The sequence below is a fragment of the Convolutriloba macropyga genome, chromosome 2, assembly GCF_964194025.1.
Source record: "Convolutriloba macropyga chromosome 2, txConMacr16.3, whole genome shotgun sequence".
Classification (NCBI taxonomy): Eukaryota; Metazoa; Xenacoelomorpha; order Acoela; family Convolutidae; genus Convolutriloba; species Convolutriloba macropyga.
The window spans coordinates 9,343,208-9,368,401 of record NC_134469.1 but is presented as its reverse complement, the minus strand read 5'-3'; the positions used below and the strand labels follow the sequence as shown (position 1 = coordinate 9,368,401).

The following is a 25,194-nucleotide window of genomic DNA, read 5'->3' as shown; positions in this document are numbered from 1 at the left end:
GGATCGCAAGAAGTCATGGATGAAAATGTGAACGGAACGGTCAAACCGATCAACAGAAAGTTTTGCATAAAAATGTCCCGGATTATTATAACTGCTTCAAACATCGTTTGAGGTAAGCCAAATCGAAAACGGATATTACTTTCCAACAATCAGAAAGCATAATCTATCTGGGGGAAATGATTTAAAAACAGTTAATTTTTGAACCTTTCCGCAAACAAGGATACGAAGTTCATAAACTTTCTTCCATTATAAATTAGACATCAATAGTGACAATCTGTCCTAAAGCAATAACTGATCGTAACCCCAATTCAGCGTGAACGAACCTTCTAATTCTAGATTTCATAACAGCAATTCATTAGTTTCGAAACTTTGGTCTCACATTTTCGCTCTTGATTTGCTGTGATGTTCTGTACTGAACCTGGAAATAGCTGAAGCGATTGCTGGGTAAAAACTTGCTTTACAATGGCTTTGGTTCAGTAACTGGTGGGATTGGCTAAGTGGCAACAGTCTCGGGTATGCCAAGGAGTGGCTAGCAAAGCAACTACGAGTAATGGCTCTCAAGGTGGACTCATTTAACCAACCCAAATTCCTCCTATAGCCAAGATTTTCTTGTCACTAATTCTGACTTTTTGTAACTATCAGTTAGAATTCGGTTCATTTCTAAATCTCATTCTAGTTAATTTAGCAATTCTGCCTGAAATTTGCGAGTTCGCGTCATATATACCAATGGTGTTTTCGTATACATGGATGTCTTTTATAGTATTGTCGTTTTATCGACAAGTATGCATTGCTTCTATTCCTTTGAACTCTGTCCTTAGCAGGTTGATCCTACATCATTGAATCCTTAAGACTTGCCTTTTATCTAATTTTTCGATGTTCATAGCCTCATTTTAATTCCGAACAGTTAGAGTTTGCGTGGTGGTAAAATTTTGCTTGGTAGAAAATGATCTTCTACGAGAGAGCCAACAAATATAGCAAACTTCCCTCGCCAAAATTTCCCAAACTATGTCCCACATATGCAATCAAATCTGGTCCCCGATAACATTTAAAAGCTGCTAGAGAACAAATTCATGCCTAAGGATTCAACAGCTGAAATTAACATACCTACACAAAAAGTGCACTGAATGATTATCAGTTTACTCTGCTGGTGTGAAACTTCACAATAGCTATCATTCTGAGCGAAGAAAATTAAAATCCCCGAGCAATTGGAAAACCAATGAGGAAAGAGCAAAATGCACAAGAACTCGGATCGGAAAGGATTCACACTAGCAAAATTAAGTGACCCCAATCATGTTGACCCCACCCCTATTTTCTCAGATCTGTCATTGACCAAATCCGAAACAGACTTGAAATTATAGAATTGAGATTTTACTTTGTTTCGCTCTATTTCCTCTACGATGCTATTCTGCTAAGATTAAACTGCAAGTTTCAATAGATTATTACTTTAAAAATAATTCTGAGCAGACCCTATGCAGAAGCTGCAACTTTGTGAGAAGGCTTTAATAACATGATTAGGGAGAGGAAAGGTCAAGCTATTAAATTTACCTTTGAGACCTAAAACTTATCACTTGTTAGCGGAAACAAACGATTAAAGACTTGTTTCATTACCATTAAATGTAAAGTGCATTAATTGATCTCCATTTTCTGCATTATAACTATTAGTTTCCTTTATATATTATGTCAGTTCTTGATCGCCAGTAAACATGAAAAATTGATCATTAAAAAGTGATAACTTCTTATTTAATAATCCCGGGCGAAGTATACCCAAAACGTAAAACTCAATTTTATAAAATTCAGCCAACATCGAAAATCAGAGACAGAACCTATCTGTTAGGCATATTAACAAGAATCGCTGTATTTGAGTATAGATTATATGTGATGGAATAGTTAGATTGAACAATTGTACAAGTTTATAACTTACTGTCTTTGAGAAGATTGACGCAGAAAAGACCTTCCTCAGTTCCAATGGCAATTCTGTTTGGATCTAAAAACAGACACCCGTCACAAACGCAGTCACAAAATTTACAACACTTTGCAAGAAAAATCTAACCTATTAAGGTAGCACAGGATGCAAATTTGAGGAGAGATAGAGAGTTGTCTAAGACTTCTTTCGCTTCCAGTACCTGAAAATAACAAACTGTTATGTTGTCAGTGCAGACGCTGCCTCAATACTACGAGAATGTTTAATAGTTCATTTAGCGAAACTAATTTCAGATCTGAATCTCTAAATTTTCCCCGATTAAGGATTTTTAAAAACTGGACAGGTATTCGCTAAAGTTTGTTATAAAAATCGTTAAAAAATGTTCGAGGATATCTATTACCCTTTACCGTTATTACCCTATTACGGGGGTTTTGTTATTATAGAACAGTCGCCCGAAATTCCACCTCTGTTCACTGTGGAACCTGATTTCCTATTCCGTTCGAAGCTTGAACGATTCGAACTTGATCTCTCGAGTTAAATACAAATAATGCAAGGAGTGACACCCACCCAGCTTTTCATCCAATTATGAAGAACAGAAATGAATGCAGTCGGACGACTTGTTCTCGAACAAAAGGCGAGGGCTCGATTTAATTGCAGCCTGCCTCAACAAAGTCAGAGAGGGATAGTAGCCTGGATAAATTACCGAAGGAGCTTCAAATGACGTCATCAGAGCTTATATAGACGAGTGCTAATATTGAAAATGAAAAACATAGCTGGCAGATTGCCAGAAAATAGCCGCAATAGATTCGTAGATCGGCAGTCTCAAAAAACAGTAAAAAAGATAGACCAAAAAAGGCTGAAGGCCTTTTTTGGTCTGTCTTTTCATTGAAGGCTGATCTGGTATATTTTGATTAAAAATCTGTATAAGTTATCGCTGCCTCTATTAGCTGATCTCGAAAAACCTCGCTCCACTAAGAGCGAAAAACGACGTCACACATGCAATTCAGTTGAAATTGTATGAACGACTAATCCGATCCAAAAAATCGAAAAAACAGTAAAAATCAAAATGAAATTGCCGCATGTGAACAAAAAACCACTAGCGAGAAAGCGAATTTTTGTTCAAACACCGTTTTCTCACTCTACTTTAAAATTAAAGCGAAAAAATTTCACGTCGCAACACCACTCGCTTTTTCGCTCCACTTCCTGTTTCGGCGTGACCAAAATCACTACTCCGATTTGACTTCAAAAATCATAAAAATGTGTGAACAGATCTTAAAAAAAAACATAGCCGGAAGAATTCCGGAAACGACTCGAAGTGAAAATCTATTTAACCGCCTTCAGAAAAAACTTGCTTCCACTAATTTATGATTTTCTCGAAACCAAAACATAAAACACAGTAAACACAAAAAAATCAAATCTGTTGACATATGATAAAAAAATCTGATCAAATTTTGTCATAACTTGAGATCCCGAAATAACTATCTTTGCCAAAATTACCACATCAAAACAACTAGTACTTACTAAAACCACTTAAGTGAATGTTTTAAAAATACTTGAGGCCAAATTATAAAAAAAGCTCTCAAAAACAACTTAAACTAAAAAACTGGAAAAAGTTAGTTAATTTCTTAATATTACAAAAGCATATCAATCCAAGAAAAATTCTTGAGCCAATTTCAGCCAATAGGGCATCCAGATGCTCGCAAAACAATAGACAAGCCATAATAGCCCAATAAACTTTTCTCAAAAAACAGAAAAAAACCCAAAAAATTGCAAAGAAAAAAATTAAAATAGTTCCAATTTTCGCCATATTTCTCAACAAAATGATTCACATCCAAAATTGCCCATACTTAGTACTAAACAACTAGAACAACTATTATGAACCCTGAACCTCCACAAATGCCATAAAAATTTAAGGAATAGAAACGGCATTCAAAAACAATTTCAATAAAAAAACTATAAAAACTAATTGAGTTTTTTATTAGTACAAGGAAACATAAAGCCGTATAATGTTCCTTTGCAAATAGAGCGATGAAAAACTCGCACAAAACAATGAGCAAGTTTTAATAGGGTGGGTAAGACACTTGTGTAAGATTAAAAAAAAGAAAAACTGCAAAAAATGAGAAAAAATGGTTAAAAATTTCTCGATTTTTCGGTCATTTTTCCTTAGAAAAAAATGATTTATACCAACAAAATTTTAGTCAATTGGTATCATACAATTCCTTACGTAACAAGCCTCTATTCAAATCCCACTTTAAGCAGTAAAATAAAGACAACAAGTAAAAATTCATTAAATTTCGTCTAAAAATCAGCAAAACTGATCAAAAACCTCCAAATTAGCATTAAAAATCAAATTAACTACTTGAAACCTTCAATTCCTATCAAAACAAACCGAAAATTAATACAATATCATAATCAAACCTCATAACCATCAAAAGTTGCAAAAAAACTGCTTTTAAACGCCGCACGTGAACAGAAAAAATTTCGCTCGCTTAGAAAAAATTTTTTCACACATCAATTTCTCGCTCTCTCAAAAACAGCGGTGTGAACAAAAACCACTCTTTTCGCTCCGCCCTTCACTTTTGTTTAGCACCAAAATCACTCCAAATTTATTCACGCGTTTCATTTCCCGCTTCAAAAATCACTCCAATAAAATTGATTAAAAAAAGGACTTCTCCAATACTCCTCTTCGAGTCGTAAAAAAGGACTTCTCCAATACTCCTCTTCGAGTCGTAAAAAAGGACTTCTCCAATACTCCTCTTCGAGTCGTAAAAAGACAGCGCCCCAATACAATTCAAATTCTTTGAATTGCAAAAAACCAAGAGAAGGCCAATAATAGCCCCAGCTATCGCTGTGCGGCTATTTAAAAAAATGAAACCAACATGTGGCGCACATCTGAATTGACTTTAGGTAGTTCACTGCTGTTAAAATTCAAGTCGCGCGTGAAGTTTTAAAAATTTATGCGTAACACGACAAAAATTGCTTCGAAATTTGATCGAGAGCAATTAATAAATTTAGTGCGACAAGAGAGTAATTTCGATCGCGCAAAACAGAAGTCAACAGACACGCACACGACGACAAAAATGATTCAAACTTTGACTGAGAGCAGTTACAAATATTTTCGAACAGATCACTTACAGGTGGGATTAAGAGGTTATGTTTTTTGAGGAGAGAGTACAACTCCCTCAAAGCTGCGATCCATTTGTTACACTTTTCTTCTGAATCGCATAGACAGAGCACAGTGTGCTTGGTGAGAGAGGGTGCACGGGTACTCGTGCCACAAATCTTGAAGATACAGGGAATGTCCTTCCGATTGGCATGGATCACATCGTTCTGCGTCACTGCACTTACTGAGAAATTCTCATCTCTAGGAAAGAAATTAATGAAAGCGTACAGTACATAAGTGCAATTAAATTAACGCAATTGACCTCGCAAAATTACTAAGAACGTCTCATCGCAATGGCAAACCTGGGGAGAAATCTTTACTTTTTTTGGTGAACTACAACAAGGCTTGCTAACGAAAAACAATCAGGTGACAGCAGTGCAATAATGGCACAGATTATTATCCAATACTTTTGAAGGTCACTTTTCATTGTTAATCTCAACGTGAGCAAAGAGCATTCTATTTCTTTCCTATTTCTCCAATCTAATCCAATTCGATTCGACACCTATTTTTTTTTAAATGTCACGTGAAAAAAAAACGTACTTCATATCAATGCATTCAGTGATCTTGAGTGTCTTCCGTAATGATCCGGTAGATCCTTGGTTCCCACTTGATCCTCCCGAATTATTCGACAAATTTTTGCCCTCAACGCAATCGAACAGGAAGAACTTGTAATCACACGTGACCGCATACTGGCGCACCCAACCTTTCTTGACTCCACCCCCACTTCTGGGAATCTTCACAAATCCCTCATACGCGGTTCCAATTCCCGTCTGTGGGTCGATTCCCAAATGGGTCTTCATTTGATCAACTGGCATAGGACATATACTGTGCTGGAGTTTGTCCACGCATCTAGGATGGCACATAAAAGGGCATGAGGTGCATTTGACCGCTTGTCTCGCTAAGCCTAACATCAGTGACATACAATGACAGCATTTGGTGGGTTCCAGCAAAGTGTGACCTTCGAAGTGATGTTGTGTCGGATTCGGCGCACTTCTGGGCGAGTGCATCATCATGTGATTGGTCATGGTTGTGCCTCCACTGGGCGATGGTACTGAGCGACTCGTTGCAAACATTCTCGTGTTCTGACTAGACTGCAGCTGAGCGTTGTTCTCTGTAGGGGTCAAACTTGTCTGAGATTCGTGAACATTTGAGGTTATAACAGACAGTTGACCTTGAGGTGTCATCAAGGGAACTTTAGCTGGAATCGGCGGAGCACCGGGAGGATTGTTGCTGTCACCAACAGGAGTTAACTGCTGCTGATTATGATTGGTATCAACGGTGTCAGTGTCTTTAACAGGTGTAAGAACCCTAGGCGAGTACTCAACTCCAACAGCTGATGAGGTTTCAACATTGTGCGTTTGACCCAAAGCGGCCATTGGATCGTTGAGGAACCGTAGAAATGACATGTCTGACACATTTCTAGACACTGTGCCGCAGGTGTTGATTGTGAGGTATCCGTTATCGACACCGTTTAGGCCATCGCGCATTTCATGTGTGTCATCGGTAACGAATTCTATGTTATTGTTATTGTAGTGCATCTGTTCCCGTAGAATGTCAAGTTCTCGTTCGCCGTCTTCAAGTTTCTCCTCCAGAGTCATAATCTGCGGCACAGAAATACTGATCATAGCAAAACAACTTTTGGAATAAAACATGCTAACTAATATTCTGTGACTTGAAAACAATCACAGCCTTGAAATTGATTTGCTTTACGGAGCTACAGTGCAGAATATTACGAAACAAAATGGTACACGAAGTCCGGATCTTGATCGAGCAACCGAGTTTATTTTTTCAAATTTATCATAATTTGAGAAGCAGTTTAGTTGTTTACCATTGAAAAGCGGATCAGTGTTGACCTATTTGTCCACTTAATCAAGTGTAAGATTGTGAAATAAGGAATCATTTAACACACATTTTCCAATTGAGTGCTGCTCCTATTTTGGCTTCTGTGCATCCTATTTTGAGGTAGAATGAAAACTACAGCTTACATGAATTTGTCAATGAGTGGGATGTTGTAACTATGTCTAATTTCATATAATGTCCTGAATTTAAATGACTGTTTCATAATGTCCAGAACTTAAATGACTGTTTGGTACATGTTTCAGAACTGAACAGAAAGTATAGTAAACATCAGAATTATATTTGCGATTGATAAGCATCATGTCAAGATCAAATTAATTACAGTTCTGCTTCAATATTTCTGCAGCTTAGAAGATGACTAAGTGAGTTAAGGCCGCCAGAAACATACAAGGTATAAAATTTAATTACAAACTCCGAACAACGGTTCTTAAGAGTCGCGCTAATAGAACAAAATTATCTTAGTAAATTATTAATCAAAAATCCCAGTACCCTAGAAACTGTTACAATACAACTTAAATACATCGCTGCGATGGAAAAAAATATCTACACGAAAAAATAACGTGCAAAACCGGTATACATTCTGTTTGAACTCACGCCTCAGTGAGTATACAACTTTTAAACCCCTTCGCGATCGTTTTTTTTTTACATGGCAACCTGCTGCATAAAATCTTGTAATACGCAATTGCGTTCATAAGCGACCAATAATGGTGGGAGTTGATAAGGAACGAAAAGAATGGATCCAAAAATTCACCTTTTCTCGTGCTTCGTTCAGCTCCCTCACGATGGCCTCTTTCGCTTTGATCTCCTGGTCCAATGATGACGTCAGTTGCAACAGCTCCTTCTTGTCCACTTTGTTGTTCCTTCTCTGTTGCCAAGTGACGTCACCCGCTCTCTTATTAGGAGTGGATCCCACCAACACCGTCTGTTTCAACTGGTCTATGTCTTCCTTCAGTAACCGAGTCAAGTCTTCCAAGTATTGACGAGATTCCTTTTCGTCATTCACCCTGTAACATGTTTTCGTACTCCACGACAAGCAAGTTTGCTACTCACATTGAGAACTCCAATTCAGGTCTTCATAACAATTTAATTCAATTTGACGATTTTCAATCCTATCAATATTAATTCGATGGCCCGCTTCAAAAACCATAAATAATAGCAAGCTTAGAATACAAGAAAAACTTTTTAACCTGATACCATACCCGTGTAATTGGAAAAAAAATGCATTGTAGAAGACAGTAATTGTTCGAATATTTCTTTCGAAATGGGAGAATATTTATGCGAGACCTAAAAAAATTACAAAAAGCACGATAGGAAAGCCCTTGAAAAGCAAGATATTAACTACCTAACGCTCAAAAATTTTGAATACCCAATAACTCTTCTTAAATTAGCAAAAACTGTCTCACTGAAAATGATATTTCTTGGTTGGTATAATAGTGACCTTATTGTATTGCTTTAATTTCAATTTTATTCTAATGGAAATATTCCAAAAATTTTTGTTCATTCTTTTGCACTATTTGGTCAATGCAATACATTGCATGGAGGTTAAATGAGCTAAAACAAGGACTATTTAAACCACCTAAGGTCTTAAATTACAAAAAAAAACATGTTTACGAATAATTAGACTCCACAATATCCAGCACTACACCTGCTCAACACTAATCTTTTTTATTTTCAATGTGACTTATTTGCATTGAGACTTTCGTCTGTTCTTTTAAAAACTTTTTGAAAAATAGGAATTAATATTCCTTTTCGAAACCAATTTAAATTTAAGTTGGTTAGCACATCAATGCATCAAAAATTCTTTAAAAATCAGTGCAACATGGAAAATTCGAACACATGAGAACTCAGCAACATTGTTTGCAGGATGTGCTGGTCTTCACGTGTTTCGCTCTAACTATTCAATGACTTTTATCTTGCTATATTATTACGTTGTCCTCAAACCAAAAAAATTGTAGCTAAAAGTGAAAACTCTCAAATCATTAAAAAATTTACTGAAAGCAATATTTGAGCATTTAAGCAAGAAGCACTTATATTGTATCCTTGTATTGTGCAATATAAACAGTTTCAAAACCCACAACTTTTCAAACTATTCGTCTCCTTTTTATCATGATTGTCTTGCGCAGTTTCAAACCATTGATAAAAAATTTGGCTTAAGGCAGGCAGACAATGATCACAACGGTTGAAAAACACGTTGCAACATACCCAGAAAATTGCCGAAAAATTGCCGCTATTGACTCCCAGATCCCATTTAGGATAGAAAGCACAGCAAATTCAATTTCGTGCGAAAACATTTCATCATAGTCGGCAGATTGCCGGAAAATAGCCACGATAGACGCTTGCGGCCTTCCATGAATTGAAACAACTAAGGAAATAAGATAAACTGATTGACCACCAGTCCCTTAATAGACCACTTGACTATTGGTTAGATTCGGACTGTCATTCTTGTGAGACACATACGGTCTATAAGCAAAAAAGCCCTAATGGAGCTTTTTCAAATTTAAAAGTCGAAATCAAAAACTCAAGACTCTAATACTCAAGAATTAGGGCATATACGTTTGGCACTACTTAGATACACACATCTGACCCGTAACCAGTAAATGTTCATAAAATTTAAAGTTCATTGAGCGAGTTCATAAGTCAATTTTTTGATTAAGGAAGTAACGCAATTAACCTAAAAACGGAACAAATGACCTCACGCACACAAATTTCAACTGCAAAGCAGTAGAAATCAACGAAATTGAAAAAGTCAATTCAAAGAAGTCAGGTTACAAGAATCATCGAAGGAGACGACGAATTGAAAAAAAAACACCACAATAATAGCCCGTCCCCAATAATAGCCGCTAACGCTTCGCGGCTATTAAAAATTAGAACTGGTTTAATGTCATTTTGAAGTTGGCCACACTCCTGTTTCTTAATGAGTGTTTACAGGGGCTAGTACCATTACCAATGATCTTTAGTGATGGTACCATAGAATTATATAAACCAAGTTCAAACAGCACTCATCTAAAATTGGGCTTTATGGATTAATCCTCGTTTCTATTTTTAATTTCGTTCTTCGGTACCGGCTCTGTTGATTCTACATTATTTTGTTGAGCAACTTCTGATTATTGTACAGACTGATTGTTGTACAAAACATCTCACGTGCAAACTTTTTCATTTTGTAGTTAGACATACTCCTTATTGAGAGGATGCAGGGGCTAGTATCAATACCAATAGAGATATTAACTCAGACTTTTAAGAACAAAATTCAAGCAGCGTGCATCTTAAATTGGTATTTATGTGTTTATCCCGTCTGAATTTTTATTTCATTTTCTGATATTGACTGGAGCCGGCTACGATGAGGGCATCTATTAAAAAGGGGAACAATTTTTTTTTCACAATTTCCAAGTCGCCAAGGAAGCGGTGAACGGATTTAACAAAAATGCAGTTCTGTTCTTCATTTCGTTATATATCAATGAAAAACTTATCACACTCTCTTGATCTTGGTTTTTTGGTTGCGTGATAAACAGGGAAATAGTGTCATTGAATAATGAATTTTATAATTTGATCATAAAAATTCATAAATATAACTTGAAAAATAATTTCAAATTCTTCGCCCGCTCTTTTGTAATGGTTTTGCGTGCAATTGCATCCAAAATTTAACTTCAATTTTTTGCTCTTGAGAGAATAAATTTTAGACTCAAATGGAATCAACAAATTGTTGTTGAACTCAACAATATTGAATCAACAAAAAATGTTTGAGATAAAAAGACTCATTAGGAATTAAAAGCGCGCAATATTCGATATCCGATCTTATTACAGCTTCTCAATTGATTGTGATAACATGCACTCCAAGGTCAATGATGGAACTTTCTGTGCAACGCACATTCCTAGGCGGGCACTCTTGTATGACCAAACCAAAAAGTCATTAATCTGTGCACAAAATACGCTTTAATAATTATCCCTGTCAATCTGCCGACTTACCATCTAGCAATATTCTCAACATCCTTATCCATTTCTTCTTCTATGGACACTTTCTGGGCAAGTTTCTTGTTTTCAGCCTCCAACTTCGAACACGTGTCCATTAATGACTTGATCTGGATCTCGTATTTGTCTACTTGGTGAAGCAACTGCGACTTATCAGATTGGAGTCGCGAAAGACGCGTTTCTCTGTCCACAAGTTGTTCACGACTTGAGTCCAAATTGTGCTTTAGAAGGAGGAGGTCTTTCTTTAGCTCCGCTCGACTGCTTTCGCTTTCAGCCATCTCTGCGTTAAGTTCCTAAAACACATCAAAAAAAGATTTACGAAAATTATGATAATGATAAGGATGTGCTATCTATATATAATTTTTTAACGTTCTGAACATTAAATGACCGCTTGGCTATGTTTCATATAGGTCGCATATAATAAATGCCTCCACTGCAGCCAAACTTTTAGATTATAATCACACCCTTTGATCTGAAGAGCCCAAAAAAATTACAAGCAAAACGCTTTAAAGCACCAAAAATATATATGACGAACCTCTCTAGAATGATCCATTGACACAACCGTCACACAAAATGACTTTAATCTCATCAAAATATTAGAAACTAAATGTTTTCACGCCTACTCACCGCCAAGGCAACGCGCGACTTTACGGAATATGTCTTTGTATGAAATGACCTAGAAACGGTCGGCTTAAAACGTCCCTTTTATAACAACGAAAGATGCGTACTTCAACTTTAGCTTCCATTTTCTTGATCTCTTGACTATGCTCATCGTTTGCCTGTTCTAGTGCCTCCTTCAGACGTTGGTTCTCTTGAACATACTCTCCCACTCCAGGAGTCCTCTGCAACATCCGTTCCTGGGCACTGTCCAAATCACCTTCAAGTCTCTTTACATCTTCTTCGTATGTCACTCGCAGCCTCTTTTCACGACTCAGCTCAAGTTTAGAATCGTCCAGCTCCGTTTCCAGCTAAAATTTGAAATATTTTGAAAAACATTCGGATTTCATTAAACTATGGGACACACTCAATCAAATGATAAAATATGGACTCATTGGTTAACTGTGTTTGAGTTTCAGTAAATTAAGTCGCAATTAAGTAAATTAAGTAGATAAAGTATATTAAGTCGTATAATGCATTAGAAAGCAATTTGACTTTTATGTCCGCAAAATCAATCTAGGAAAACTACGCTTTCACAGGGAACGGAAAGGGTGTAAAAAACAGCATAATCAATATACATTTATCAGATGTTAATTTTAAATGTGTAATTAAATATTACAATATTCATTAATTATTGAACAACAATTTCATCAACAATTTATTTTTGTTTGATAGACCATTCCTTGTCTGGTTAAAAAAAGGATCTGACGTCATTTTCAACAGGTATTATAATAACCAATAGCAATTCAAAATTAAGAGCTAGCAAATATATTTAGACTTCCCCCTTTAGGGTTTCGCCAAAGAGAAAGCAACAATTTTGCAAACCTTTACTCGTAACTCAAAAGATAAAATTTTACTTATTTATAACTGAGGTGTAGACGATTGATCTTACCTTTCTGCGTTCTGCATTGGCAGTCCTCATCTGGGCCGACATCTGATCCACCTTAGCATTGAGTTCCTCCAGCTCCTCGTCTCTATCTCGCAACACTCTCATCAACTTCTGCTTCTCCTTCTGTGCATCACTCAACCTAGAATGCGAACATCAACAGAAATTGTTTACTTTCCTCTACGTAGAAATTTATAACCAATCAACGTCGGACGAATTCTCTCAGACGACTGGCATGTGATTAGCTTTAGCTTGCTGCTGGCTTAAGCTTAGGACTATTAGCTTCCCTAGGTAAGCGCGAGGGAACTGGAGCGTACCCAAGGTGCAAAGCTACCCGAATTATCATTTACACGACAAATTAAGCATTTTTTCATTAATGGTGAAGCATATATAACGTAACACTTGGTCTTCACGTAACACTTTCTGAGGTCCCGTTTCTGAGGACAAAAGCCAAATCGGTCGGACACGAGAAGATCAAGCGAAGAACGCAAAAAACCAACAGTACCTGAATAATTGCTACCACTTTGGCTTTTGAGAACTAACAATCAATTATTAAGTTTTTGCAGTTTGCTAACAGAATACATAGAAATTCAGTGGATAACCGAGTCTTCTTGCACAACAGGCAACTACAGCACCGGTATAGCAAATGATAAAACATAGCAATGGTAGCAACAGAAGACCCAAAGTTAAAAAAAAAACAATTTTACAAAAGCGACAGTAGACAAAGTTACCTTGCATTTTCTGTTTCGCGCCTCTGTGATTTTTTTACGATTCGAAGCGGAGTATTGGTTTTCTTAAAGTTTTTTTTACCAGAAGTACTATTCATTCAGACGACGTTCTGACTGAAAGCAAAAGTGAGAAAAATTGCCGTGTGAACTAATTTTTCTGAGCAAGAGAAGTTGAAAAGTGTTTTTTGACAGAATGGCGCATCTATAGAACCGTTCATAGCCGTTTTTTCCTCCGAATTGCCCGTCTTTTCGTATAATTTGATCGAAGCTGTATTAACATGTAACCCTCTGCAATTGATACCACAGAGGTTTTGAGAGCCTAATAATGCGTTTTAAGGTCAAAATGGCCCCATATTTCGGAATTTTACGGGTTTGTTGGCTTTTTTATTATTAATTTATTCACTCCCGGATCTTTAAGCCAACTTTTTATCGGAATATGGCGACTTATCGTTCATCACTCGTGCATTGAATGCCTCTTTATAACTTAAGATATTGTCTGTTTTTGTTGGTATTTTGGTTTTATTAGTTAGTAGAAGTCTTTCTGTGCATCGCCAGGGATTTTAATTTCGTCTTTTGTGCATTGAACCATTTTTTGCCGTGAGTCTTGGAAATTCAATTTTTTTCATAAAATTAATTTCAAAAAATTTCTTGACAGTTTTTGCACAAAAATGATTGCTTCGAACCTTGAGCTGTTTTTACTTTTAAATCTGTACAGGAGGATGACTATTTAACTTTTCAAAAGCTAAATAATGAAATACATCAAGTTGTTCTACACCAATTTTTCTCTTCAATTTGATATTTTTAGCTTGCAAAAATCAAGAATTAGTCTTTTTGTTTGTGTACAATTTGTTTCATCACATTCTAGCATGTATCGTTCTAGCATTCTCTTAAGACCTATAGTTTTATTCGCTTTGATTTTTTTCAGTTTTTTAACAAAATTATTTTAGCCTTTTTACATTCTTTTTTCTGGTTTGCAATTGATCATTTAATATAATACAATAACAAGAAATTGCTTAAATTTCGATTCAAAATGTTGGCTGAATACTACTTTATGCAAATATTCTTGAAGCATGTTTTTATTTTAAACGATTTTTTTACTTTGAATATTTATGATTCTCTGTCTTTTCGTTGATAAATTTAATTTTTTTGACAATAGTTTAAACTCATTTTGTCTAGGATATCTCCGACAAGGAAGTAATTTTAATTTTTGTCTTAATTTGTGACTCCTAAAAAATGCGTTTCTTTTTGTCTTATTTTCGTTGATATTCAAGTATTCTTTGATAATTATATTTCTTTATTTGGGTATTCTTTTTTGTTAAAATTCAGTTTAGTTCATAGGAATCATTTAAAGAGAAGTATCAATTATTTTGATGACAAATTCAAGCACTATGATTTTCGAGCCTATCAGTTTTTGGCCATCCAAAGATTTTTTCTGCCATTATTCATCAATATCGAATATTTCAAAATAATAAATTTTGCGGTATCAAGATCTCTGACTTTTTTGTCAAAATTATTTCTTAGGTTTTACATCTGTTCCGTTTTTTGTATTGTTACTGAATGATGTCATAATTGTCTCTATTTCAACCTGCTCGAATGATGTCAATACTCGAATCTTTCGCGGTGACAGCGGTGTAAATTTTACCATTCTTTAAATCTGGTTAGGTAAAGATTTACTGTAAAGACAAAAGGTAATTAATTCAGCTGCACTTACGGCTTTCTTTGTAAAGTTCCGACGCTTCAAGTCGCTTCCGGAATTCTTCCGTCTATGTTTTTGTGTTCCCATTGCATTTTTATGCCAATGACGTTACAATCCACAAAACAATAATGTAGCGATTTAGCTTCCGAATTTAGCATTATTGCATCATTATTATTAGTTCATTTCATTATGATTTAAAATTATTACTTATATTTGGTCATATTCTCACAAGGTGACCTCACAATTCGTCTTTAAGCTGCTAGTACATATTAAAATAGATCCGCTTCCTAAATGAGACCATAATTTCGACAAAACAGGAGTAACAAATAGTACGCCAGGCACAGAACCTCGATTGTACAGCGGTAAAAATCCCTAACATTTTGAGTTTTTGAAGCGTGACCAAATGATCCCCAGAAATCTCGATGAAAACGAATCAAAATAAGAAGAACTGCTTATCCGATTTAGTAAAAGGCACATTTTAAAGGAGAAACAAAGAGGAACGAAGTTGAGAAATAACATTTTTATTGATGTTTCTGAAAAGTAGTGCCATACTCTTTAAAACACGTAACTACATGCGAACACATTGAACAAGCTCAAAACATACCCGGCAGATTGCCGGAAAATAGCCGCCGTTGATTCCAATAAGCATGATTGGGATTGAATAGAAGATATTGAAAAAAAAATTGTACAAAATTATTTTTTAAGTCCGATTTATTTTGAGGGCATTTCGTAGTTGAACATACTTCTGTTTCTTAGAGAGAGGCTACAGGGGCTACTATCAAAACCAATAAGCATAAGATATGGTAACTAAGACTTATAGGAACGACGTTCAAATAGCGGGCATCTAAAATAGGGCTTTATGGGTTTATCCCGTTTCTATTTCTGACTTCAATTTTTTATACTGACTCTGTTCATTTTGAATTGGTTTGCTGAGCAACTGATGTTCAAATTCACTTTTAGCAGAATGAGAGAAGAGAGAAACTAGCCTAGAGAAGTCAAAAAGATTTCACGCAAAATGTCGAAAAAGCGGCAAAATGGTAAAGCGAAAAAAAGTTCGACGAAGTAAAAAAAAATTAGGAGCGCTATAATAGCCGGCTGAGAAGATGAGGGCGGCTATTAATTATCTACCATTTCAAAGCATACCATCTTGCATTGCCTTAAAGCTGAAATCGTTACAGCAATTAATAATGGTTTAATGGGGAAACCGACTCCACCTTCTTTTTAATAGCATTTGTGAAAAATTCCTGCAATTTAAATTCTCTATTTCTCAAAACTTAGAGATGCAAAATAGCCCTCGCAGTCGCTACACGGTTGAGCGTGTGTTTCGCCTTCAGTTAATTTTCACGGTAACGGTGGTGCTGCAGTCAACATCAGGGAATCAAGCTAATCAGCTTTTCACAACCCCAGTCTTAGTGGTGCTTACAAAAGACCTGGCATCGTTGAGATTTTCGATACAAATCCTCTTTTGCTACCGTGAAAAACAGAACCATTTTCTAACAATTATTAATTTATACAGAAATATAGAAATCAATATTGGAACTTAATATGGTCAAAGGGACCTATTAACAAAAATTGTATTAAATTTCTTTTTAGAGCGCATAGAAAAGTGAGAATGAACGACTAACTTGAGAGTCATGTCGGAGTGATCCTGACTAGCCAACTTCTTCGCTTGCAGCGCCTCTCTGAGTTCTTTTGATTGTTGCGACATCTGATTGTAGCAGTTCTCCAGGTCATCTTTCAGTTTCACCTTCTCCTGTCTTAGAAGCGTGTTGATTCGCTCGTGGTTCCTTGCCTTGTCCAAAGCAGCAGTCAGCTCTAGAAAACATCACGTATAAGCTTTAGAACATAGCCAGCGGATTCCCGCGTAAAAACACCAAAAATTGTTGAATTGATGACTTGCAGTATCCAAAGATTTGATAGCTACCAAAGATGGATTTAAGAATAAACTGTGAGACAAAATAATAACGCCAACCGATTTACATTCTGTTCGCTCTTTTTCAAATAAGTCGACAAAAAACTGACCGGTACGATATCCCAAAATAGTTTCAAAATACGACTACAGAAAGTTGATCTTCTGTCAAAGATTGAACAATGCCGCACGGTTGTCATCGCATTACTACTTCATATGGATCTGAGCCGGAGTCGATACTTCGACAGATATTTCAGCTGTTTTTTACATCAAAAGCTTCTACATTCTCCCGCGGTTTACAACAATAGTAGCGATTACCACAATCTAGGTCCAAGAGCAGCAATAAATCCCATCCCTGTTTCGTATTTTCTAGCGTTCAACGGGCGTTGACAATTCATTTCATCGATTAGTTATCCATCAGTTGTCCCCGCCAGTCTTGCGTGAAAAATCACGCGAATATGACTTAAAGTCGGAGCGACGAATGGTATTCATAACCATCCTCCGATCCTTTGAAAAATGAGAGCAACAAAATTGATGAAACAACTATCCGACTAACGTCGAAGGAACGGCTCTCGGACTAGTGGGGGCTCTAATTTATTGCAGCCTGCCTCATTCGGGGAAGGAGGAAGGGAGAGGTACCGCGGAGGAGTGAGGGGTAGGTAACATGGAGCGAGGAGTAAGAAGTACACAAACAAGGTTGAAATGATGTCATTAGAGGATATTATATAATACTAAAAATAAGTTGAAAAATGGCACCAATTTAGGCGCAATTTTCATTTGACTTTTACTAGTAAATTGCCGCCAACAGAGTTGAGGACCTTCAAATTGAAAACGAGATAAATATAGATAATCTAAAACGCAAAAAGTTAAATAGCTCTCAAAGCATTTGCTCTGATATTCTAATCACCACTCCTATTTCGACTCTTTTGAAGTGCTCGGTAAACCAAAATTGAGAGCCGAATAATTTGGAACAAAACGACGACACTAATAGCTCGGCAGTTGTATCAACAACTTTAGTGTTCAACTCTTTTAGCGACTACCCAGGTAACAATATAGAAATCAATGTATTAACCTTTTACACACACATTCACGAACACCCTGAGGTGAGAAAATTTTCTAGAAAAAGATTTTCCAAAGAATAAAATGTGAGACCAAACAATAACGCCAACCGATTTACACTCTGTTGGTTCTTTTTCAAATGAGTCGACCAAACAAAAACTGACCGGAAAGATATTCCAAAATAGTTTCAAAATACGACTACAGAAAGTTGATCTTCTTCTGTCAAAGATTGAACAATGCCGCACGGTTGTCATCGCATTACTACTTCATATGGATCTGAGCCGGAGTCGATACTTCGACAGATATTTCAGCTGTTTTTTACATCAAAAGCTTCTACATTCTCCCGCGGTTTACAACAATAGTAGCGATTACCACAATCTAGGTCCAAGAGCAGCAATAAATCCCATCCCTGTTTCGTATTTTCTAGCGTTCAACGGGCGTTGACAATTCATTTCATCGATTAGTTATCCATCAGTTGTCCCCGCCAGTCTTGCGTGAAAAATCACGCGAATATGACTTAAAGTCGGAGCGACGAATGGTATTCATAACCATCCTCCGATCCTTTGAAAAATGAGAGCAACAAAATTGATGAAACAACTATCCGACTAACGTCGAAGGAACGGCTCTCGGACTAGTGGGGGCTCTAATTTATTGCAGCCTGCCTCATTCGGGGAAGGAGGAAGGGAGAGGTACCGCGGAGGAGTGAGGGGTAGGTAACATGGAGCGAGGAGTAAGAAGTACACAAACAAGGTTGAAATGATGTCATTAGAGGATATTATATAATACTAAAAATAAGTTGAAAAATGGCACCAATTTAGGCGCAATTTTCATTTGACTTTTACTAGTAAATTGCCGCCAACAGAGTTGAGGACCTTCAAATTGAAAACGAGATAAATATAGATAATCTAAAACGCAAAAAGTTAAATAGCTCTCAAAGCATTTGCTCTGATATTCTAATCACCACTCCTATTTCGACTCTTTTGAAGTGCTCGGTAAACCAAAATTGAGAGCCGAATAATTTGGAACAAAACGACGACACTAATAGCTCGGCAGTTGTATCAACAACTTTAGTGTTCAACTCTTTTAGCGACTACCCAGGTAACAATATAGAAATCAATGTATTAACCTTTTACACACACATTCACGAACACCCTGAGGTGAGAAAATTTTCTAGAAAAAGATTTTCCAAAGAATAAAATGTGAGACAAAACAATAACGCCAACCGATTTACACTCTGTTGGTTCTTTTTCAAATGAGTCGACCAAACAAAAACTGACCGGAAAGATATTCCAAAATAGTTTCAAAATACGACTACAGAAAGTTGATCTTCTTCTGTCAAAGATTGAACAATGCCGCACGGTTGTCATCGCATTACTAATTCATATGGATCTGAGCCGGAGTCGATACTTCGACAGATATTTCAGCTGTTTTTTACATCAAAAGCTTCTACATTCTCCCGCGGTTTACAACAATAGTAGCGATTACCACAATCTAGGTCCAAGAGCGGCAATACATCCCATCCCTATTTCGTATTTTCTAGCGTTCAACGGGCGTTGACAATTCATTTCATCGATTAGTTATCCATCAGTTGTCCTCGCCAGTCTTGCGTGAAAAATCACGCGAATATGACTTAAAGTCGGAGCGATGAATGGTATTCATAACCATCCTCCGATCCTTTGAAAAATGAGAGCAACAAAATTGATGAAACAACTATCCGACTAACGTCGAAGGAACGGCTCTCGGACTAGTGGGGGCTCTAATTTATTGCAGCCTGCCTCATTCGGGGAAGGAGGAAGGGAGAGGTACCGCGGAGGAGTGAGGGGTAGGTAACATGGAGCGAGGAGTAAGAAGTACACAAACAAGGTTGAAATGATGTCATTAGAGGATATCATATAATACTAAAAATAAGGTGAAAAATGGCACCAATTTAGGCGCAATTTTCATTTGACTTTTACTAGTAAATTGCCGCCAACAGAGTTGAGGACCTGCAAGTTGAAAACGAGATAAATATAGATAATCTAAAACGCAAAAAGTTAAAAAGCTCTCAAAGCATTTGCTCTGATATTCTAATCACCACTCCTATTTCGACTCTTTTGAAGTGCTCGGTAAACCAAAATTGAGAGCCGAATAATTTGGAACAAAACGACGACACTAACAGCTCGGCAGTTGTATCAACAACTTTAGTGTTCAACTCTTTTAGCGACTACCCAGGTAACAATATAGAAATCAATGTATTAACCTTTTACACACACATTCACTAACACCCTGAGGCGAGAAAATTTTCTAGAAAAAGATTTTCCAAAGAATAAAATGTGAGACAAAACAATAACGCCAACCGATTTACACTCTGTTGATTCTTTTTCAAATGAGTCGACCAAACAAAAAATGACCGGTAAGATATTACAAAATAGTTTCAAAATACGACTACAGAAAGTTGATCTTGTTCGGTTAAAGATTGAACAATGCCGCACGGTTGTCATCGCATTGATATTTCATACGGATCTGAGCCGGAGTCAATATTTCGACAGATATTTCAGCTGTTTTTACATCAAAAGCTTCTACATTCTCCCGCGGTTTACAACAATAGTAGCGATTACCACAATCTAGGTCCAAGAGCGGCAATACATCCCATCCCTGTTTCTTATTTTTTTAGCGTTCAACGGGCGTCGACAATTCATTTCATCGATTAGTTATCCATCAGTTGTCATCGCCAATCTTGCGTGAAAAATCACGAGAGTATGACTTAAAGTCGCAGCGACTAATGGTATTCATAACCAGCCTCCAAGCCTTTGAAAGGTGAGAGCAACAAAATTGGTGAAAAAACTATCCGACTAAAGTCGAAGGAACGGTTCTCGGACTAGTGGGGGCTCTAATTTATTGCAGCCTGCCTCATTCGGGGAAGGAGGAAGGGAGAAGTACCGCGGAGGAGTGAGGGGTAGGAAACATGGAGCGAGGACTAAGAAGTACACAAACAAGGTTGAAATGATGTCATTTGAGGATATTATATAATACTAAAAAAAAGGTGAAAAAAGGCACCATTTTAGGCGCAATTTTCATTTGACTTTTACTAGTAAATTGCCGCCAACAGAGTTGAGGACCTTCAAATTGAAAACGAGAGAAATATAGATAATCTAAAACGCAAAAAGTTAAATAGCTCTCAAAGCATTTGCTCTGATATTCTATTCACCACTCCTATTTCGACTCTTTTGAAGTGCTCGGTAAACCAAAATTGAGAGCCGAATAATTTGGAACAAAACGACGACACTAATAGCTAGGCAGTTGTATCAACAACTTTAGTGTTCAACTCTTTTAGCGACTACCCAGGTAACAATATAGAAATCAATGTATTAACCTTTTACACACACATTCACTAACACCCTGAGGTGAGAAAATTTTCTAGAAAAAGATTTTCCAAAGAATAAAATGTGAGACAAAACAATAACGCCAACCGATTTACACTCTGTTGGTTCTTTTTCAAATGAGTCGACCAAACAAAAACTGACCGGTAAGATATTACAAAATAGTTTCAAAATACGACTACAGAAAGTTGATCTTGTCCGGTTAAGGATTGAACAATGCCGCACGGTTGTCATCGCATTGATATTTCATATGGATCTGAGCCGGAGTCAATATTCGACAGATATTTCAGCTGTTTTTAGATCAAAAGCTTCTACATTCTACCGCGGTTTACAACAATAGTAGCGATTACCACAATCTAGGTCCAAGAGCGGCAATACATCCCATCCCTGTTTCGTATTTTTTAGCGTTCAACGGGCGTCGACAATTCATTTCATCGATTAGTTATCCATCAGTTGTCATCGCCAATCTTGCGTGAAAAATCACGAGAGTATGACTTAAAGTCGCAGCGACTAATGGTATTCATAACCAGCCTCCAAGCCTTTGAAAGGTGAGAGCAACAAAATTGGTGAAAAAACTATCCGACTAAAAACGAAGGAACGGTTCTCGAACTAGTGGGGGCTCTAATTTATTGCAGCCTGCCTCATTCGGGGAAGGAGGAAGGGAGAAGTACCGCGGAGGAGTGAGGGGTAGGAATCATGGAGCGAGGACTAACACAAACAAGGTACACAAACAAGGTTGAAATGATGTCATTTGAGGACATTATATAATGCTAAAAATAAGGTGAAAAATGGCACCAATTTAGGCGCAATTTTCATTTGACTTTTACTAGTAAATTGCCGCCAACATAGTTGAGGACCTTCAAATTGAAAACGAGAGAAATATAGATAATCTAAAACGCAAAAAGTTAAATAGCTCTCAAAGCATTTGCTCAGATATTCTAATCACCACTCCTATTTCGACTCTTTTGAAGTGCTCGGTAAACCAAAATTGAGAGCCGAATAATTTGGAACAAAACGACGACACTAATAGCTCGGCAGTTGTATCAACAACTTTAGTGTTCAACTCTTTTAGCGACTACCCAGGTAACAATATAGAAATCAATGTATTAACCTTTTACACACACATTCACTAACACCCTGAGGCGAGAAAATTTTCTAGAAAAAGATTTTCCAAAGAATAAAATGTGAGACAAAACAATAACGCCAACCGATTTACACTCTGTTGGTTCTTTTTCAAATGAGTCGACCAAACAAAAACTGACCGGTAAGATATTACAAAATAGTTTCAAAATACGACTACAGAAAGTTGATCTTGTCCGGTTAAGGATTGAACAATGCCGCACGGTTGTCATCGCATTGATATTTCATATGGATCTGAGCCGGAGTCAATATTCGACAGATATTTCAGCTGTTTTTAGATCAAAAGCTTCTACATTCTACCGCGGTTTACAACAATAGTAGCGATTACCACAATCTAGGTCCAAGAGCGGCAATACATCCCATCCCTGTTTCGTATTTTTTAGCGTTCAACGGGCGTCGACAATTCATTTCATCGATTAGTTATCCATCAGTTGTCATCGCCAATCTTGCGTGAAAAATCACGAGAGTATGACTTAAAGTCGCAGCGACTAATGGTATTCATAACCAGCCTCCAAGCCTTTGAAAGGTGAGAGCAACAAAATTGGTGAAAAAACTATCCGACTAAAAACGAAGGAACGGTTCTCGAACTAGTGGGGGCTCTAATTTATTGCAGCCTGCCTCATTCGGGGAAGGAGGAAGGGAGAAGTACCGCGGAGGAGTGAGGGGTAGGAATCATGGAGCGAGGACTAACACAAACAAGGTACACAAACAAGGTTGAAATGATGTCATTTGAGGACATTATATAATGCTAAAAATAAGGTGAAAAATGGCACCAATTTAGGCGCAATTTTCATTTGACTTTTACTAGTAAATTGCCGCCAACAGAGTTGAGGACCTGCAGGTTGAAAACGAGATAAATATAGATAATCTAAAACGCAAAAAGTTAAAAAGCTCTCAAAGCATTTGCTCTGATATTCTAATCACCACTCCTATTTCGACTCTTTTGAAGTGCTCGGTAAACCAAAATTGAGAGCCGAATAATTTGGAACAAAACGACGACACTAACAGCTCGGCAGTTGTATCAACAACTTTAGTGTTCAACTCTTTTAGCGACTACCCAGGTAACAATATAGAAATCAATGTATTAACCTTTTACACACACATTCACTAACACCCTGAGGCGAGAAAATTTTCTAGAAAAAGATTTTCCAAAGAATAAAATGTGAGACAAAACAATAACGCCAACCGATTTACACTCTGTTGATTCTTTTTCAAATGAGTCGACCAAACAAAAAATGACCGGTAAGATATTACAAAATAGTTTCAAAATACGACTACAGAAAGTTGATCTTGTTCGGTTAAAGATTGAACAATGCCGCACGGTTGTCATCGCATTGATATTTCATACGGATCTGAGCCGGAGTCAATATTTCGACAGATATTTCAGCTGTTTTTACATCAAAAGCTTCTACATTCTCCCGCGGTTTACAACAATAGTAGCGATTACCACAATCTAGGTCCAAGAGCGGCAATACATCCCATCCCTGTTTCTTATTTTTTTAGCGTTCAACGGGCGTCGACAATTCATTTCATCGATTAGTTATCCATCAGTTGTCATCGCCAATCTTGCGTGAAAAATCACGAGAGTATGACTTAAAGTCGCAGCGACTAATGGTATTCATAACCAGCCTCCAAGCCTTTGAAAGGTGAGAGCAACAAAATTGGTGAAAAAACTATCCGACTAAAGTCGAAGGAACGGTTCTCGGACTAGTGGGGGCTCTAATTTATTGCAGCCTGCCTCATTCGGGGAAGGAGGAAGGGAGAAGTACCGCGGAGGAGTGAGGGGTAGGAAACATGGAGCGAGGACTAAGAAGTACACAAACAAGGTTGAAATGATGTCATTTGAGGATATTATATAATACTAAAAAAAAGGTGAAAAAAGGCACCATTTTAGGCGCAATTTTCATTTGACTTTTACTAGTAAATTGCCGCCAACAGAGTTGAGGACCTTCAAATTGAAAACGAGAGAAATATAGATAATCTAAAACGCAAAAAGTTAAATAGCTCTCAAAGCATTTGCTCTGATATTCTATTCACCACTCCTATTTCGACTCTTTTGAAGTGCTCGGTAAACCAAAATTGAGAGCCGAATAATTTGGAACAAAACGACGACACTAATAGCTAGGCAGTTGTATCAACAACTTTAGTGTTCAACTCTTTTAGCGACTACCCAGGTAACAATATAGAAATCAATGTATTAACCTTTTACACACACATTCACTAACACCCTGAGGTGAGAAAATTTTCTAGAAAAAGATTTTCCAAAGAATAAAATGTGAGACAAAACAATAACGCCAACCGATTTACACTCTGTTGGTTCTTTTTCAAATGAGTCGACCAAACAAAAACTGACCGGTAAGATATTACAAAATAGTTTCAAAATACGACTACAGAAAGTTGATCTTGTCCGGTTAAGGATTGAACAATGCCGCACGGTTGTCATCGCATTGATATTTCATATGGATCTGAGCCGGAGTCAATATTCGACAGATATTTCAGCTGTTTTTAGATCAAAAGCTTCTACATTCTACCGCGGTTTACAACAATAGTAGCGATTACCACAATCTAGGTCCAAGAGCGGCAATACATCCCATCCCTGTTTCGTATTTTTTAGCGTTCAACGGGCGTCGACAATTCATTTCATCGATTAGTTATCCATCAGTTGTCATCGCCAATCTTGCGTGAAAAATCACGAGAGTATGACTTAAAGTCGCAGCGACTAATGGTATTCATAACCAGCCTCCAAGCCTTTGAAAGGTGAGAGCAACAAAATTGGTGAAAAAACTATCCGACTAAAAACGAAGGAACGGTTCTCGAACTAGTGGGGGCTCTAATTTATTGCAGCCTGCCTCA

At 37.1% G+C, this 25,194-nt stretch overlaps 1 protein-coding gene across 6 annotated transcripts in view; it reads right to left on the bottom strand.

Annotated features, from left to right (window-relative positions):
* LOC142356259 (serine/threonine-protein kinase MRCK alpha-like) overlaps positions 1-25,194 on the bottom strand; it is a 521,049-nt gene that overhangs the window by 19,167 nt on the left and 476,688 nt on the right. For all 6 annotated transcript variants that reach the window (XR_012761391.1, XR_012761393.1, XM_075408214.1 and 3 more), the window contains exons 9-17: positions 16,500-16,689; positions 12,457-12,592; positions 11,636-11,875; positions 10,905-11,200; positions 7,693-7,945; positions 5,625-6,685; positions 5,057-5,285; positions 2,051-2,123; positions 1,922-1,984 (exon numbers count right to left, since the gene is read on the bottom strand). Coding sequence is in view for 4 of the 6 variants with exons in the window: in XM_075408214.1 (XP_075264329.1) it covers positions 1,922-1,984; positions 2,051-2,123; positions 5,057-5,285; positions 5,625-6,685; positions 7,693-7,945; positions 10,905-11,200; positions 11,636-11,875; positions 12,457-12,592; positions 16,500-16,689 (2,541 nt within the window). In the remaining 2 variants the exon portion in view is untranslated. The remainder of the gene's footprint in view (positions 1-1,921; positions 1,985-2,050; positions 2,124-5,056; positions 5,286-5,624; positions 6,686-7,692; positions 7,946-10,904; positions 11,201-11,635; positions 11,876-12,456; positions 12,593-16,499; positions 16,690-25,194) is intronic.